Raw genomic sequence first — 18,934 nt, forward strand, 5'->3', positions numbered from 1 at the left:
AGACAATATCATACATTCAATCTGGGATCAGAAACATTAATACTTCAATAATTCTTGGAACTGACTCATTAAAATAAATGTAATCATAGTCATTGTTTTATGTTTAGCTGATACATTCAGGTTATTTATCATATGCACTATCATAAAATTTAGCTAAAGGGGCCATGCTAAAATCTTTTTATAGCTATGTCCTGTGTTCGCGCTAGGCCACGCCATTGCGCCGATCCCCCCCTGAAATAAAACATGTGTGTCCCCTTTCCCAGACCAGACGCAGTACCAGTACGCAGTAAATTAATGCATTTTGTATTAACATGACATGTCTGACGACAGGCTAATCTTTTTTACTTGTTTGTTTACACTTGCATTTTCATAATTAAACTCCCGTGTTTTATTCTCTAGTCCAGTAGAATGCGCTCACACCCTCCCTGGTTACAGTCAGTTTCACAGTAAAGCCTGGACGACAACATCAGGCTTGTTAATCTAGGTAAAGTACCTTGCTCAAGGGTACAGCAGCCGTGTCCCCTACCAGAGATTGAATCCACGACCCTCTGGTCAAGAGTCCAGAGCCCTAACCACTACGCCACATTGCTGCCCATAGTACTCCACACTGCTATATATATATAATATACAGTATATGTGCTTTTATACAGCACTGTATATAAACACATCTTGCATTGAGAAAACACCACTGGAATCGGAATAAAGGACATTATTATGTAATACAATTCATGCAGTCACGGTTTCGGTAAGTAGCATTTTCAAAACCATATCATTATGTGCAGTATTAAAATATGTTAAAATATAGCAAATCCACAAAACTAACGAAATACATATTGTATATTTGACATTTTATTTTTAGTGTTCTGTCTAACACGGGCCATCGTTTAACCTTGAAAAAAATTAAATACAGTACCTGAAGCAGATACGCGTTTATCATATTATCAACACCAACGTGTATTGTAAAAATAAAGCAAAAATTGTTTTGAAAATTGTCCAAAATATTTACCTGGGGGCTAAGAATGAAAAATGTCAAGAAAAAAAAATGCAATTTTTGATATGGAAATTGTCAAAATAAAAAGCTGGAAGGTAAGAATTTACCAGTCAGGACAATGGCATTTAAAATACTACTATTAAACTGTATCTGTTGGTAATGTGGTTTCTTCTAACGCAATGGTTTTCAAACTGGGGTATGTGAGAAAAATTCTGAAATGGCAGACAACACATTTTATTTTGTACCACTTGCCAATCTATTGCAAACTTTTGTCAATTAATCAACGTTTAATCGCTAACACCAGACTATTGCGCTGTAACAGAGCGTTCATTGCACATATGACTAATTTACATATTAAATATATACTTTTAAATAAGCCCTGTTGTTTAAATGTCATATAAACAATTGGGCAGTTGCAGTTACATATTGCAGTCTGTCTTTGGGGTATTTAAAAACAAAACTAAAAGCATAGTCTTTAACTCATTTTATTTCCTGTGCGCGTTCATGTTGATGTTTCCATTACACACTCCAGGGCTTGTGTGTGTTGTTGTATCATGTTATTGTACAGACCTTTTTTTCTGTTTTCATTTTATTATGACTCTATCTCAGATGGGGGTACGTGGTGGACTACATTTTTTGGAAGGGGTACACAGCTTAAAAAGATTGAAAACCCCTGTTCTAATGTGATTTGGTACAATAAATATCCTCTATTCAGTGATACACCAGCATCAATGTGACACATTTCCCAATATTTTCCCCAAAAGTGAGTATTGTAGAGACACCTTGGTTGTATCTACAGCTTTACAGTTTTATTTTTTGTTCTTCAGAAACAAAAGGTCAGTAAACTCTGTTGGCATATTTAAAACAAACAAAAATAAGAAATGGTGGTTGGTTCTGAATCATCAAACATATTGACCCCCTCACTGAAGAAAATGTCCCCCTAAAATTTTGAGAGGGGGCTACATTGACCCTCAGTCTGTAAGTCAGAGCAAACACTGCATCATGTCTTGTAAAAGGAGAAAAACAACAAGCTATAAACAACTCATTTCAGGGCTTTTAAGTTGGTTCTCACTTAATATGTAACATTACCCCCCTATGCATTTATTTCATTTATTTCTATTTATAAAGACTATAGACTGCTCTAGTAGTACAGAAATTATAATCTGGCTGATGGTGTTTCTCAATCAACAAACCTTGAATTAACAGAAATAGCTCACAAGTTCCTTGGAAGTGAAACCTTCACGCAGGCGTGGCTGTTTGTTACTCCCTCCGATTACAAGCGCACCTCATGCATTCTGTCTTGCTGGGATCCAGGGTAGATGGTTTCACGCTACACAGGATAGTAGCCAGAACCCGGGTAGGAGCGTCAGTGTGAAAGAGGCTTAAGGGTTTGGATATTTAAATCCAGTTGCTGGCACAAGGAAATGCTTATTTAATTGACAATACCTCAGCACATTTGTTTTTCTATTGCCCATTTTACAATGTCCGATAGACTGGATCTGAAATTGTGACCTCTTGATTATCCATAATGAGTTTTCCACCCCTAAACAAATAAAAACATACAATTCCAAAGAACCTGGACTATTTTCACACATAATAAATAATAAAGCAATAATTCATGCCCTCATGTTTCTCTTTTCTGTAAATGATCCACCTCTTATAATGATTGTTATGCTATGCATGTAAATTTACTGTATTTTCAATGGCCAGCTCCAGTCGAGCAGCCTTCACACTACATGTTTTAAGTTGAAATACCCAGAACACTGGCCATGTGCAACAGTGTGTCAGTCCCTCAGTCCCTTCACTGATTATCGTTGATTATTTTTGCATTATTTTTGTAACAGCTTGTGACAGGGTGCTCACCCCTTGCATATTTATTTTATGTATGATTATGTTTTCATTTGTATTATTATTATTGTATTGTGTTTTATGAGGGCAGACAAAAACCGTCCGTCATTATTAATTATTATTATGTGGCCGGCGAAAAGCCGACATTATTGTTATTAATTGGCAAGGATGGGGTTACTTCCCCATGCTTAATTAAACCTGTGAGAATATGGCTAGAGCCTTAATAAGGTAATTGTTTGATCAATGGGTAGTGAAGGCTCCAGCCACAGGACATAAAAGAGACTGCCTTGGCTCATTAAGGTGGTGAGAGCTAAGAGGATAGTGGAAAGGTACTGTGAGGAATAGGAAGACAAAGGATTACTACCAACTGTGAGACCTTGTAGGTGCTCGTTCTGTTTAATTGTTTGTGTTTATTTTGCTTTGGCCAATGTGTCAGTTTCTTTTGTGTTTTGTTTAAATCTTTATTTTTGTTTGTTTGTTAAATAAACACGCTGAGCGGCGTAGGACCTCAGTTTCAACCCCGTGCCTCAGTTTCAACCCCGCGCCTCAGTTTCAACCCTGCGCCTCAGTTTCAACCTTGCGCCTCAGTTTCAACCCTGCGCCTCAGTTTCACACGCACCACTCAAGCCATCTGCCACACCTCTGTTTGGCCCATGTTCACAATTAACTGTTACGTGAAACCCTGTAGTACAGCTATGGCCAAAAGTTTTGCAATCACCTAGAATTTTAGGATTCTAATTTAGATCTTTTTTTTAACATCACGTAATCAAAGAAACTACAAAATGATAATCGCGATAGTCCACCGGAAGCCATAATAGTAGTACAGTATTTCGAATGTCACATTTTTTAATTTGTCAGTTTTATGGAAAACTACAATATAATTGAATATGTTAACGTAACATTACTCTGTAGGCTTCATTTGACTTTGTGAAGCAAAATTAGTTAATTCTATAGGGTGATGCCATAGCTGTAGCAACTCTGGTGTGCTACAGTATATAATGCAGAATAGAATATAACATCAGACTGCCTGCTTACCTTCATGTCTGCTGTTCTTTCTCTTCAGCCATTTCTCCACTGTTTCTGTACTCACACTTTCTGACACAAACTCATCCAATACCTGCGGGTGAAGGGAAAGGTATCCCTTTACTTTTTCATCAGTCAGACCTGGAAAGGAGGATAAAGAGAGCGGTTATGGATTGGAAAAAATAAACTCTGCTTTGACCTGCCTATACAGACCTAACCTCATAAGTGCAGGGGAATATGTAGTTCGATCTCTGGGGTAACATTATTTTGTCACATACTGAAAACAATGACCTTATTTTTGTATTATTAAAATAATTTCAGGCCTCTGTTTAGGTGAAATAAGGTTAGTACAGTAATAATCTGTACATTATAGAACGAAATGCAGACAACAGTGAAGGTAAAACAGGTGCTTTAACCAGTTCACAGCCTTAGTGAAACAAAATCCAAAAACAATGAACAAGCCAATTTCTCCAGCCATGCACGTACATAAGAAATATTATTATTTATTATACAACACCCAGACACTGCTTTCTATTGAGTCCAGCTTTTCTGTTCTAACTCAATAATACCCTCAGGGATGTGCTTGCCCTGCAACTCTTTTTGTGGACAGCAATGATTATTTCAGACAAACAGGGGTGAATAAATAAACAACTTTAACAAGTTGTAGTATAATATTGATAACGACATTGTCGTGGGAAGTTCCTTGGTAATAATGGAAGTCTTGAGTCAGTCATGCATGCAATGCCATTATCCCTTCAATAATGTACTAGGGTAGGGTGGTGTTATTCTGCCACTATATTCTGTGTTCTAAAATCACGTATATTTAGTTTTCAAAATATAACGTGCCCTCTTTTTAAATAATTAGGCCTCGGTTTATACAAGTTGTGTACAAGGTACACAGTTCAGTATACTTGAGTAACCCAAACCTGCCCAGTCATGACTCTCCTACACAAGGTGCACGTCTTATATGCATAAAGATACTGGGAGACATACCAGCACACCCTTGCAGTCCTCAATATGACTGTTATATTGTACAACAACAGATATGGCCCATCATCTCCTACTGTACCAGCGATCAGAAATACTGAGGATTTGTTGTATTATTCTGACATTCAGAGAGCAAGGTTCAACTTTCTGACTCTATAAAACAACCTACCAAAAATTATCATTTCTTCTGGGTAGGATTGCTTTTATCTGTCACATATTTAACCAAAGCTGCTGGATCTTGCTTATTTTGCATAAACACAGCTAAAACTGCAGCGACAAACTATTTCTACAATAGAAGAAACCGACACAAGGCTTACATTAAGGATACACTTTACAACGGTGACAGTTTAACACCTGGTTGTTTGCTTAACTGCAAACTCTAGAAACAGCTGCACTTCTGGAAGCTCTCAGGTACTTAATTGTCTATTAAGTAAACCCTAGCTCAGCCTGGCTTTCACCTCAGAGACCACATGATACAATAAATAAATACACTTTCTCTCCTCAGCAGCTGGAACGATTTCCTTCCATCACAATAATACAACCTGGATTATTTTAACCTTTCTGACAAGGAATGATCATTTAGGACATATGGGATTCCCAGCAGATAGGACATCCTGTCACAGCAGCTTGGGCCGCTTCATTTCTTAGAAGACGATGAGCAGTTCACAGTATTTGTACTAAAAGTAGGGGTGTAGCTCTACTCTAATGTTACGATGCGATATGTGTCACGATACTTGTGATTGCCCTGATTGGCTACTTGAATGATGCATAACAAGATCAGATGATCCTTTAATGATGGACTATTTTGTTAAAGGATTTTTAAAAAAATGTAACGAGATAGGGAGAGCACAGTACTGTATGTATTCAAACCAACTATAAAACATTCACTCAAGAAGCATTTGGTGATCTACAGTGAGCTGTGCTGTACATCGGCAAAGAAAGGGTCGTTAAACCCCTAACTAAGGGGACTTCGCTATACCATTTGCAAGAGGCATGTGTTTAATACTGGAATATGAAAGTCTGATTCCTCAAGAATCACTGCCTCTTTTAGACCCCTGTAGATAAGTGTAATGGTATACCCTTTTAAGATTATTAACAACCCTTTTATTAAAAACTGTTCTGATTAATTTGCATGCAAACATAATATACAGAACTTTGGAATATCCAACAAAACAGATCAAATTGTATATATAGTACAATATATATTAAATAACTCAAGGCTTAGCTAACAGGGCGCAGTGGTTCCATGTAAACTCTGCAGGGTAGTGAGTGGTTTGTGTAGTGAAAGGCGTTTTATATGTCTGGTGTTTGGCATTGCAGCGATGGTGTACCCGGCAGTTTCGAGACTCTGTATGCCTGGCACACAACATCCAGCACAGCAATGATCCTGAACTCTTCTACAGGAACTCTTTCACACGCACAGATTTCCAAACAGGCACGGCTCTACTGTATACAGCACTTTCATCTATAGGTCTGCAAAGTATCTTACTTCAGTTACAAGCAAGTAAACATTTAGATACTGCCATGAGAAGAAACACATTGTTCCAGGGTACTCATGTACAGAACACAGAGCAGGGGCACAGCAGTGATTCAAAAACGTAAAGAAGTCATGCAAATGTTTGACAAGCCATTTATTAAAAGGTGTTGAACAACATTCATTTTCTTAACCCTAGTTATATTTCAAATAGTTTATTTCCAAAATCTCAGAAGTAATGGCACCATGAAGTCCTGGCCTTCATGTTGTTCCACATATATTCCAGTCCCTAAATTCTGTTTTAGAGGAGATACAGTACTTTATTTAACCAACGGCTATGTAATGAAGGATTCTTGATTCACACTAGTTAAGCCCTGAATGATGCTCTCTCTGACCACTTCACACACCCATTTAGTTGATCTAGCCCTGTAGTTTTTAAACAGGGGGCTCAGGCTCAAGCAGTATATTTAAATCATAACACGTTTCCATAGCAACTGCTTGATTTGCTGCTTCAGACCCTCTTGACAACACAAAACAGGAAGGAAAGGGATGGATTTGGTTTGAAAAAAAGTTTGAAGTAGCTTTTAAATCCAGTTGCTGGCACAAGGGAATGCTTTGTATGTGTTGTATTCATAGTATTAGAAGCCATCTGCAGGTAGTGTGTACCCTCTGCAATGTCAATAAGTCATCCTCGTTGTAGTTCTGTTACAATATTGTGCAAAAGAATGTTTATTGAATATCTATGTTGCCATATACTATGTACATGTATCGCAAACCACCATTAGTCACAAAAAATAATGTATGTTTGAAATACATAAATACAGTGCCTTTGTACTAGTAAAATATACTTGTTTGAACTTGGAGGATCACGCGCCATCCGTTGTGTTACACATAGAGACGTCCTCCAGAAACACGATCATCCTGATTACAACACCCGCTAATACAGAGCTTTTCATATGTTTGCAGAGATCTGCACATCCAATTTGGTTTTAACATTCTTTACTACAAATTACAGGGAATATCAATAGCTGATGATAGAGTATAGATTTAATCAGCATTTTGATTCAATATTTTTTCCATTTTTATATTCAATATGTGGGTAATAGAGAAGAGAAGGTTTGGACATTCTTAATAAAAAGCCAAGGAAGGAAATCTCGCAAATTACTTTTAAAACCTCAAATGATTCCAGAAATTACAAAAATACACAATCAGGACTGCAAAAGAGTACACATGTTGAATATGCTTAAATGAAATAAAATGTGCAAATCAGCTGAAACAAGAATAGAGGGATTGCATAGTAAATGTGGTTCCATGCTTTGCCAAGCCAAGTCACAGCTGAATTACTTGTGCTGTTAACCATGCCCATAACCGTAGGTAAAGCCAAAGCACTGTGGGTAGCACTGAAGTAGGAGTGTTATTCTTTATCCTCATTACATTCTATCATTAACTATAAAGCAATGGTAGAGGGTAGAATAATCTGTAGTACTGAAAGAAACTTCGGAAGATTCTTTCACAGACCGTTCTAGAAGTCTTTATACGTTTCTCTTTATATATACAGTGCCTTGGACTGTATTCACCCGCCTTGGACTTTTTCACATTTTGTAGTGTTACAACCTGGAATTAAAATGGATTTAATTGGGATTTTTACCATTTGATTTACACAACATACTTAACACTTTGAAGGTGCAAAATATTTTTTATTGTGACACAAAAGTTAATTAAACAAAAAAAAAGACATGTGTTGGTTGCATAAGTATTCACCCCCCTGAGTCAATACTTGGTAGAAGCACCTTTGGCAGCAATTACAGCTGTGAGTCTTTTTGGGTAAGTCTCTACCAGCTTTGCACATCTGGATCCTGCAATTTTTGCCCATTCTTCTTGGCAAAATTGCTCAATCTCTGTCAAGACTGAAACAGATTTTCCTCTAGAATTTCCCTGTATTTAGCTCCATCCATCTTGCCCTCAATCTTGACCAGTTTCCCAGTCCCTGCCGATGAAAAGCATCCCCATAACATGATGCTGCCACCACCGTGCTTCACCGTGGGGATGGTGTTCTCAGGGTGATGAGCAGTGTTGGCTTTGCGCCACACATAGCGTTTTGCGCTAAGGCCAAAAAGTTCAATTTTGGTCTCATCAGACCAGAGAACCTTTTTCCACATGTTTGCTGTGTCTCCCACATGCCTTTTGCAAAAATCCAAACGGGATTTGATATGGGTTTTTTTCAGCAATGGCTTTTTTCTCGCCACTCTTCCATAAAGCCCAGCTTTGTGGAGCGTCCGGGTTATAGTTGTCCCATGGACGGTTTCTCCCATCTCAGCTGTGGATCTCTCCAGCTCCTTCAGAGTTACCATTGGCCTCTTGGTTGCTTCTCTGACTAATGCCCTCCTTACCTGGTCACTGAGTTTTGGTGGACGGCCTTCTCTAGGCAGAGTCGCGGTTGTGCCATATTCTTTCCATTTTTTAATAATGGATTTAACGGTGCTCCGGGGGATGTTCAAAGTTTGGGATATTTTTTTATAACCCAACCCTGATTGGTGCTTCTCCAGAACTTTATCCTGGACTTGTTTTGATAGCTCCTTGGTCTTCATGATGCTGTTTGTTTAGATATGCTCTCTAACAAACTCTGGGGCCTTCCAGAAGCAGGAGTATTTAATCTGAGATCATGTGACACTTTAATTGCACACAGGTGGACTCCATTCAACTAATTATGTGACTTCTGAAGGCAATTGGTTGCACCAGAGCTTATTTAGGGGTGTCACAGCAAAGGGGGTGAATACTTATGCAATCAAGACTTTTCAGTTTTTTATTTGTAAATAAAAAATATGTAGATTTTATTCTGCACTTCGACATTATGGACTGTTTTGTGTAGATCAGTGACAAAAAATCCTAATTAAATCCATTTTAATTCCAGGTTGTAACACTACAAAATATGGAAAAGTCCAAGCAAGGGGGGTGAATACTTGCAAGGCACTGTGTGTATATATATATATATATATATATATATATATATATATATATATATATATATATATAAAGAGGACCAATTAAATGTCTAAAACAAATAATAAACCACTTAATATTTCATTCAAGCACCTGAATTAAAAGTCTTAGTTGTTTATTTCTGGTTTCATAACTTTATTGAGTAAGTATCTCCTTTCTGAAAAAAAAGTGTGCTTATGACGAATTGGAATAATTTAGCCCTATGTGTGCTAACGTTTTCATTTCAGACACATTCCAGTTCCAAAAGCATAGAAAGCCATGCATTTCGCATGGCTTTTAACATCATATAAGAGGCTAAACTGTAAGAATTTACGTTCAATACAGTGAATACAAATTTTAAAAAATTACTAAATTACCATTTCTAAATCCACGCATTTACAGTGCATTTAAAAACCACAAACTATAATAAATGCTACACAAATATTCTACATTTGTTAGAGATCTGTTATATGTGGTGAGAAAACGTGTAACAGCCTGGTTGAAACACAAATTAAGCATGAATTAGAAGCATGCAAGGTAATGCAATATTAATGGCCAAAGGCAGGCTTTGAGGACACCAAAGTAGTCAGATGACAACAGTATCATGATTCCGCTCTTTGTGTCATTCCTCATCAATACTTTTTACTGTCTGTAGTCATAATGAGTGCTTCTGAGGGCCATTGTCTAGGTTTTATTCATTTATGTGTTTCAGATGCAGTAGTTCCGCTGTAATAGTGTAATTGTTTCTTCGTTGCAAAATAAGCACAAAAAAATATTTAGCACACATTCAGTTTCCTTTGTCAGTTCTGAGATGGCCTTGTTGGTGAGTCTATACAGTATAATCTGTGGTTTTGACCTCATATTGCATTATCCTCTTTGGATGTTGCCAAGGTTACACATTCCCAGAGGAGACAATTCCATAAAATGTTGAGAGTTCATTATTCATTCAACACCCATGCTTTTCTATTTCAGTTTATTCCATATATGTTAAAAAAGCTGACCCATGACCAAGTTTGTGTGAACTTAAGAGTTCCATAAAATAGTACCCTTGTGGGTTTGACATTCATTTAAAGCAATTTCTTATTTTACTCAAGTCTTAACCTTGAGACTTGAAGCAATCTCTGCATAGTAGAATCACTTCCATGGTTATCTGTAGCCTTGTTAGATAGTGTTTGGACGAATGCCCACTTTTAATTCTTAAACAAGCTTTGTTCAATTTAGTTTGGTAAATACACCACAAAGCACAAAAGCAATTACACAAAGCACTTACCACACTTACTGCATGAGACCTTTAGCCACTGCACACCCTGTTAGTGGCTGAAGATTTTTAAAGCTTTGAAATTAGTGAATTAATGTATTTATTTTTCGTTCAGTTTAATGTTAATGTATTCGCCGCTGAACAAAAAGCAGTTCACATTCAGCCCCATTCAGTTCAAACACTGGGGGAATGATTCAGTGACCCTGAAGTCCTCTTCCACCAATTGTGTGTGCCAACTTGGCCGAGAACAAATACATCTATTGAGCAAGACTTTTATGTAGCCGACAGGCTGTGATTCATTCCATTTGTCGTTTTGTTTGTAAAAAAAAAACCAAAAAAAAAAAAAACTTTTGCCTACTCCCCTGAAAAATGCAGGCATTAACTGTTGACTTTGGCAAACAGTCATTGGCAGCACATTCTGGATCTCCCATTACTAAGCTGATGTCAAACACTGTAGGTTGGAAATGCTGGACGAACTGGCTTTTAACATTATAACACACACACTGCTGCTGTGAATACAACAATACTGATACAGTTTCACAAAGATGTTGACAATAAACTGCAGATATTTGAGCAGTCTAGCGACCAGGTACATAAAGGGCTGTGGGTGACAAATGGTTCAAATACTGACTGGTACAGTATTTGCCACTGGTTTGAAAAGGACGATTTGCTGGCAGTGGGCAGATGTTGGAAATGGACACGCATTTACCAAGAGCCATGTGTTTGACATGTGTAAATAAGGTCAAACCGCCAACAAACATATCAATGGAGTCGTTCCAGATTTCTATCCACATAGTTAAAAGAGAGATGCAATAATAATAATAATAATAATAATAATAATAGTGACCAGACGTTCCGTTTTAGATGGGACAGTCCCACTTTTGGAACACTGGTCCCTCCCCAGAACTTTTCTTGGGACCATCATTTCGTCCCATTTTCTTTCCCAGAGCATCGTTGCGCTGGAAACAGAATATTGTATTTTCATGCAGGCTGCTGTGTTGCTACCATATCTAACTTATTACAGTACAATGATAATGATGTGACAAAAAGGAAGGTTGAACGACCAGTAACATTAAAAAGGGACTATACTGTGCCATGCAAATCTGGACAATTACTGAACAGTCATATCTGCAACCAATCACAGAACTGGGGTGGGTTTATCCACTGACTGTTGCTTAAACGAACTGGCGGATGTCGTCTGAATCATCACTCTCGATGCGTGAAGAGGTTAGACTACTAGTGTAACAACAACGGCTCATACATACAACGCAGTGCACTGAAGCTTGTCATGGGTGAACACTTTGTGCATCAAAATAGCCCATCGCAACAATGACTTGAATGTCACATTTTACAACACAGGGGCTATGAACTGTGACACAAGTATTCACAAATGTATTTTCTATTGAAATAAGTCTATATTTTCACATTTGTGAAACTCATGTTGTAAAAATGTTTTAAAAGTTTTAGAATATTTTTTGTATTTCTTTTCAGTATACATTTTATGTTTAAGCAATAATGAAATCCAATCATCTCAGGTCTCCAGGTGCCCATTTAATTTCTTTAAAAAATATATTTACATTGATAGTTGAGTACTGTATATGATACAAATAGTTTAAAACAATAAAACAAACAACAACAAAAAAAGAATCACAACCTCATTTAATTTAACCTTTTAATAAAATATCTAAATAAGCTGCCTTAGAAGCAGGATACATCTCTATTTAATTTGGTGACCCCTTATTTTTATGCCTGTGCTAAATGTATTATAGAAGCAGTACATTTTATGCTGCAAAGTTTAAGAAAAAAATAGAGACAATGGAGTACTCATATTTAAGATTAATGCTATCTGTTGCATAAGTGTTTTAGCTAAATAAGGTATTTTACTTTATCACTGCTATTAGTTCAACAGAAGAAAAACAACACACTGATAAAATGTTTTTTTATGTTTTTCCTTCAGCAAAAGTTTCTCCAAATAGTTTTATTTCCAAATGTCATTTTTAACATATTTTTTTAAGATGACAGGTATCACAGAAAAGAACCTTGTAAAATGTGTTAATTGTACGATGACATGTCCTGCCTTGTGTATGCAGTTTTTCAGTACCAATGATATTTTTTTCACTATCAATCAATGAAAATGAGGAAGCGTCTCCTGACAGTCTCAAAACTGCATTTGACACAGGCTAATGCTGACACTTATATTAAGTAAAGAAGTGACACCATCTTATTGCAGCTTGATCCACATCTCAGTCTATAATGTTAACTCAAAAAAATAAACCAGCCAAGATCAGCAAAGAAATTAGCCTTCAAAAATTAGAAATTAAAATTACAAAGACAATAAGATCATTTATTCATAAAAACAAAAAGGTTTTAAAAGTAAAAGATTCCACTATCACCATGAGTCTCTGCATTCACTTTCAATCTGATATTGGTGCAAACATTGCCAAAGTAAAAATAAAAACCCTAGAGCTTCCCCGTAGCTTGAAAGTTGGAAGTTATTCATAATATTTCTGTACTATCCCAGTAAATCTTGTCACCTTAATAATAACAACAACAACAACAACAACAACAACAACAACACCACCAACACCAACACCAACACTCTGAATGAAAGCCAGTCCTACACACACACACACACACACACACACCACTTTGCTGCCGTTACTCTTTAGACCATACTGTAGTCTGCATTAAAGCACCAGTGAAATGCATCATGTTTCAGTAAGAGATTCTTCACTCTGGAATTTTAAACTTTAAGTAGGCCACTGTAGGCCCTGGAGCACAGCAAAATGCAGAGTATTGAAATGGAATCTCAATACAAAACAAAGGGTCATGTTATAACAAGTAACGTGTTTAGAAGGGGCATATGTGTATTTATTAAACCTTTGCAATAACCATGACAAGAGCCATTGCGTCTTACATGTATCAATGACGAGAGGTCAACAGGCCTTGCTTTATGGCAGCCATGTGGAATTACGTTCCAGTTGGTTTGGAGTCTGCCCCTGACCTCCTTAACAATCGGATTTGTATGTTGTAATCAGCGGTCCAGATAATCTGCGTACCTGCCATTTTTATGAATTAAAAAAACCGAAATACATACCAAATTTAAATGTATGTGTAAAAATATGTATAGCAACTTTGCTGCACAGCTCATCTGCCTCCCCTCCCGTCTCCCTTAAAACTTCCACTAACAACTCCATCTCCCCGAATACAAGGTCTTCAGTTACTAGGAAACTGTACACAAGAAAAACCAACCTAACAAACATTATCCAATCTCTGGCTAGCCCTGTTGTCTTTGCAGCCAATCACAGTAAGAATAAGAAAAATCCGAAGCTACACAGTCCAGCTACAAATCCAACTAGAACCATTGTCAGAGGCAACCGCTAAAAAAAGGTGCCTATAATATTAAACAAACCTGTTTTATAACTTATTAATGCATTTCCTTATATTATTTATCTGTATAGCTTTATACTGAAATTTTAACACGTCCACTGAGTTTAAGACTTTAATGTTAAAATATAAGTAACGTAATTTCTTTGCAGAGTCAGTCAGTGCATTTACATGAGCATAAGAATTCCAATATTTTTCGGAAAACTAATTCCGATATCAAAAGTCATGTAAACACAGTTTTCAGAAAATGTATTGGAATATTCCGAAAGTTGTTTTTTGGAAAACAGCACCTAGAAATTTCCGATTAAATTCCGAAAACTAACAAAATGTATGTCATGTAAACACACTTTTCAGAAAACTTATTCCGATAGCGTACTGCACATGTGCAAACTCTGACCTTCATTCCTGCACGTGGTTTTAGAAATCAGAGAAAATAATAATAATCTGTAGTCAGTCTGCATGCAGCCATTTGTCTAGTTAGGGATAAAGTAATACATTTGTTAAAGTCCGTATGTATTTTTTTTAATAGCCCATACTGAATCAGCACATGTTTTCCAGCTTTAAAATGATGTGAGAATTTAAAAGAATGTCTGCAAAAGAAACTGGTAATATAGAACAGGATGAGCTGTTGGAAAGGCTGATTGCACATTGTGGGGAATCTGAATAGAGGTACAGGATAGTAATATTTGAATTTAAGACCTGACACTTTGATAAAGCACTATATTGGATTGGTCTCCGTTCTATCGCAGGAAAAATGTCCGGTCTGTTCAAATCGTAAGGGTACTACAGTACTTTGCATGCGAAAATAGCCTGTGTTTTCCGAAAACTTCAATCCATGTATACAGTTGAATTCTAATTAGATTTTCTATCATTAATCATGTAAATACAGAAAAGTGATGTTATATTTTACACTGTGGAGACAAGTAAAATACATTGGGGTTCTGATTTCAGGGCTAAACCCAGAAAAGCCTGATTTATAACCAACGCCAGACAGGAATTCTTAAACTCTGAGAATTTTTTTTTTTTTTTTTAGCGGTTAACCCTTCATTAAATGTTATACATCAAGTATTTCTTAACCAAATCAGCAGGATATTTGAACCAAAAGCAACAACAAATATAAAGCAAACAAAAAACAGAACCAAACATATCGAGGGGAACAGTAGTTCCTCGTGCCATGTTACAGCAAAGCGCGAGAATTGCCAGTGATTATCTATACAGCACGGATAGTTTACATGTTTTCAGGGTACTGTCGCAACAAAAGTAAATCAGCCAAAAGCACTATTTAATCACATTCTTTTAGAATAAGGCCAAGCAGTTCTCTCTGGATTTCTTTTTAAATAGAGAAGTAGTAATGCAACGAAACTATTTTTAATGGAATCTTCTGTCTCTAACAAAGGAAACCTTTCTTGGCACAGTGGCAAGGGCAACCAGCCAAGGTGCTACTTTTAAGCTGTCTGACATCAGAAGCTGTGCTGTGTGCGTCAGCAGGACCACTTGGGACCTCCACATTCACCCCAACCCACCCTCTAGCCAGAAGCTGCAGACCATGTGTTTCTTATCTTATCTGTTGGAGGGTTTCAGCACTATTGGATTCCGAAGTGCGAAAAAAACTCAATGAAGGAGGATGATGGAGAGGAAGGGGGTAACACAGGTCAGAACCCATGGACTTGTTCAGTTTCACCAGATCTAAAGACTGTGTGCTACATTATGTGTCACCACTTCACAAGGTTCAAATAACACTAAGAAAACACTAAATAAAGTGACCCGAATTTCACTTTTTCATCACTGTCTCCAAAGTAAAAGGAAATATGCTAATCTTTTGGTAGTTGCTAGATTTTTTAATAAAGAGCAGTGGTGCTGGGATGTTTAACTGCTGTGCTCCACAGCTCTGGAATTCTCTTTCCAGCATAATCAAGGGTGAAGAGACAGGGTATATTTTGAGGTTAGGGTGATTTTTTTTTCAACAGACTTTTGCTTAAAGGACAAGGGTCTATCAAATCCAATAATAATTTTGCCTTCAAGTGATGGTCAAAAATTGCACACAGCCCACTTGTGCAAGTTCACTCATTTTAAGGTCATTTTTACGAATCTGCAATCATTCTTTACAGCATCCCCCACCACCCCCCCATTTATGTTTCCAATACTGTACTACAAAAATAGAGCTGTTGGTAATAATGCACAATACAAAAAAAAGTAATTCATGAATGCTGCATAATTTTGAGAAATACATCTGTGATGTACTTACCATTTACAGTAAGTTAGCAAATAGGTTTCGTTTAACTACATTCATCTCCAAGTTCTGAAACCTTCCACAGATCCTGGGCTTACACATGCTCACAACCTTGTAGCATCCAAGGCACTGTGGTTAAACAACCACGTCAGTCCCGCCACATTATTCAGGTCCTGCATATAAAAGTATATGCAATAACGCAGGCACTGTGTTTTTCAGAGAAGGGAGTGCATTGTAAACTGATATTAAGGGTGCTCTGCATGCAACGATTATGGAGTTTTACTACTGTGGTACAGAATCTACTTGTTTAAATCTAAATTAAAACAGCTGAATTACTTTATCTGCTTGGCAATTTGGAACAGCATGTCAACCCTTTCTGGAATTGGATTTAATTGTATGCAAGAAAATTCAAGAATCAGAGCCACTAAAAATAGAATATTCACACTGTAGCGCTGAACATGAAAAAAAGTTAAAACGCTAAATCTTTCAACATCTTGTTGCATGAAGCACAATATCTGAAATATAGCAATAGTTACACAATAATTAAGACAAAGAGACATGTTCTAAAATGAGTGTCTAATTGCACATGGTTCTGTGGAAATGCACTAATAGTTATATTAATATCAATTCAGATTAACAATTTTTGTTTCAGTTTCCCTGGCTGCAAACACTTTCTTAAAATGTATGTGCGTGTGTGCACGTGTGTGTGAAGGAGATGGAAACAAGACTCCCATTGCATAGCAAGGTGAGCCATTCCAGGTTTTAACTGCAAGCCTAATTTGCCACTCACAAACAGATAAAAGTAAAACCTGAAATGGCTCAAACTGCTATGCAATGTGTCTTATTCTCATCCCTGTTAGAGTAATGCCTGTCTATTACAGACATGTACTCGACAGTTTTTTCCTTTTTCACTGAACTGCTTTGCACTGATTGAGATCTTCATGAGGGAGCTACAAAGCTCCTGTTTTTGTACAACACTCTTGTGTTTTCACTTTGTGAATTATACCTCTGCCGCCAGACTTAATGAACTGGTGAAAATGAGTATCCGTATGCTGGCTGTTTGTCATTACATTCAACAGGAAGATTTTGAAAAGGTATTTGTGTAATGAAAGGCAACACCTGTTTCAAGGTACCTAAGTCCAAGCCATTTAAATGCATGAATTTATGAAGTCATAAAACTAAACCAGGAAAGGAAAAGCACAGAAGGACAAGCATGTGACTGACGCTCCTTTCCAGACCTTAAATGGCCCACTTTCAATATCTATAAATATTTACAAAATGTTTAAATAAACATGACTTGGAAGGCACAGTACAACAATTTGTCAGAATCAAAAAGTGTCAAACCAACATGTTTAGGTTGACACTGAAGTCACTAGTCATATTAAAACCATCACAAATCTTTTTTTAAAAAAGAGGACAAATGGCACAATTAGTTTTTACTTCTTCTTTTTTTTTTCTTCACAGAAACACATCTTGCGTTCCCCACTTGAGGTCATGGTGACATCTGAAGGGTATATACAATGGTATGCACTTTTTAACTCATGCGCAATGCCATTTTTAATCTAATTACTAGACAGCAATCATTTTTAGGGGTACATTTTGAGACATAGTGGATAGAGAGAATGTCACTGGTGTGCAGGTACTGCCACTTTATTTCAGGGAACACAAACTAAAATGCAAAAAACCTGTGTTTAGCACAAAACAAAAGCAAGTTTATCATCTCACACTGAGATATAACAAGAACAGAGTTGTACTGTAACATGACGTCCTCTCTAACGCACCATGCTGTAGTCAAAGCACAGATTTCTCAAAATCTCCAGAAAAAAAAACATTATATATTATATACACACACACACACACACACACACACACACGCACGCACATGGAGGAAGGCTATATTTGCATCTGAGCCATTCGAAAAAAAGGCATAACATCACAGTAGTGACATCAAAATGTGATAATTCCTCTAGAGGAAAATATACTTGAACATTGACCCATTCGACTCCGAGACCATCACTTTCAATTAAATCATAAATGTCTCGTTTTCAATCACTCGGCAACACCCACAGTACAGAACTGTTCATTAATGATCAATTAAAAAACCCAACTGTACTGCTGAACCTTGTCTTCTTTAATATTAGCATCAGAAGGGTATCCATGTACAGTATTATAAAAAATAATAGATGGGCCTCTTCAGTGAGTTACAGGAAAACAATTTCCATCTCGGGTTTCTGTGACAGTTTATAAATTACTTGATCTTCGGTCTCGTAATTTATCGTAATATATCGTAATTTATTGTAATATATATATATATTGCCTTTCAAAAAATAGGAGTTAAAAATTGAAGTAAACTCTTAAAATATGGCCCATTGAGTCTCTGTGCCTCCTGTACAAATTCCAGTTTGAGGAAGCTCTAAAAGCAAAATACATTTTCTGCATGTTGGACTAATAGGCTGGTACTTCTGTAGCTATTTTGTGATCCTTAAAAACTGGAGCTGGCCAATGGAAGAAAAGGAAGAAAATTGTGGGCAATTGCCTTGTAAACGTGCAAGTCTGCATTGGCAGTCCAGCCATGGGTCTGACAATCACAAAAGGACATTCCAGCTCAAGCTGTGTCACTCGATGCCTTACGTCAGTGACTTACCAAAAAGGGATGAAAAAGCTCTCAAGAATTCGGCCAACTTGAACTGGAATGCCCCCCCCCCCCCCCAAAAAAAAAAAAAAAACATAAAACGACATCAGCCTTCAGTAGCGTTC

The 18,934-nt window shown here is 37.0% G+C and overlaps 1 protein-coding gene across 2 annotated transcripts in view; it reads right to left on the bottom strand.

The window, feature by feature from the left end:
- LOC117411341 (cAMP and cAMP-inhibited cGMP 3',5'-cyclic phosphodiesterase 10A-like) overlaps nt 1-18,934 on the bottom strand; it is a 97,857-nt gene that overhangs the window by 48,258 nt on the left and 30,665 nt on the right. For both annotated transcript variants that reach the window (XM_034018707.3, XM_034018704.3), the window contains exon 2: nt 3,875-4,003. In XM_034018707.3, the coding sequence (XP_033874598.2) occupies nt 3,875-4,003 (129 nt within the window). The remainder of the gene's footprint in view (nt 1-3,874; nt 4,004-18,934) is intronic.

This window comes from Acipenser ruthenus, chromosome 6 (genome assembly GCF_902713425.1).
Source record: "Acipenser ruthenus chromosome 6, fAciRut3.2 maternal haplotype, whole genome shotgun sequence".
Lineage (NCBI taxonomy): Eukaryota > Metazoa > Chordata > Actinopteri > Acipenseriformes > Acipenseridae > Acipenser > Acipenser ruthenus.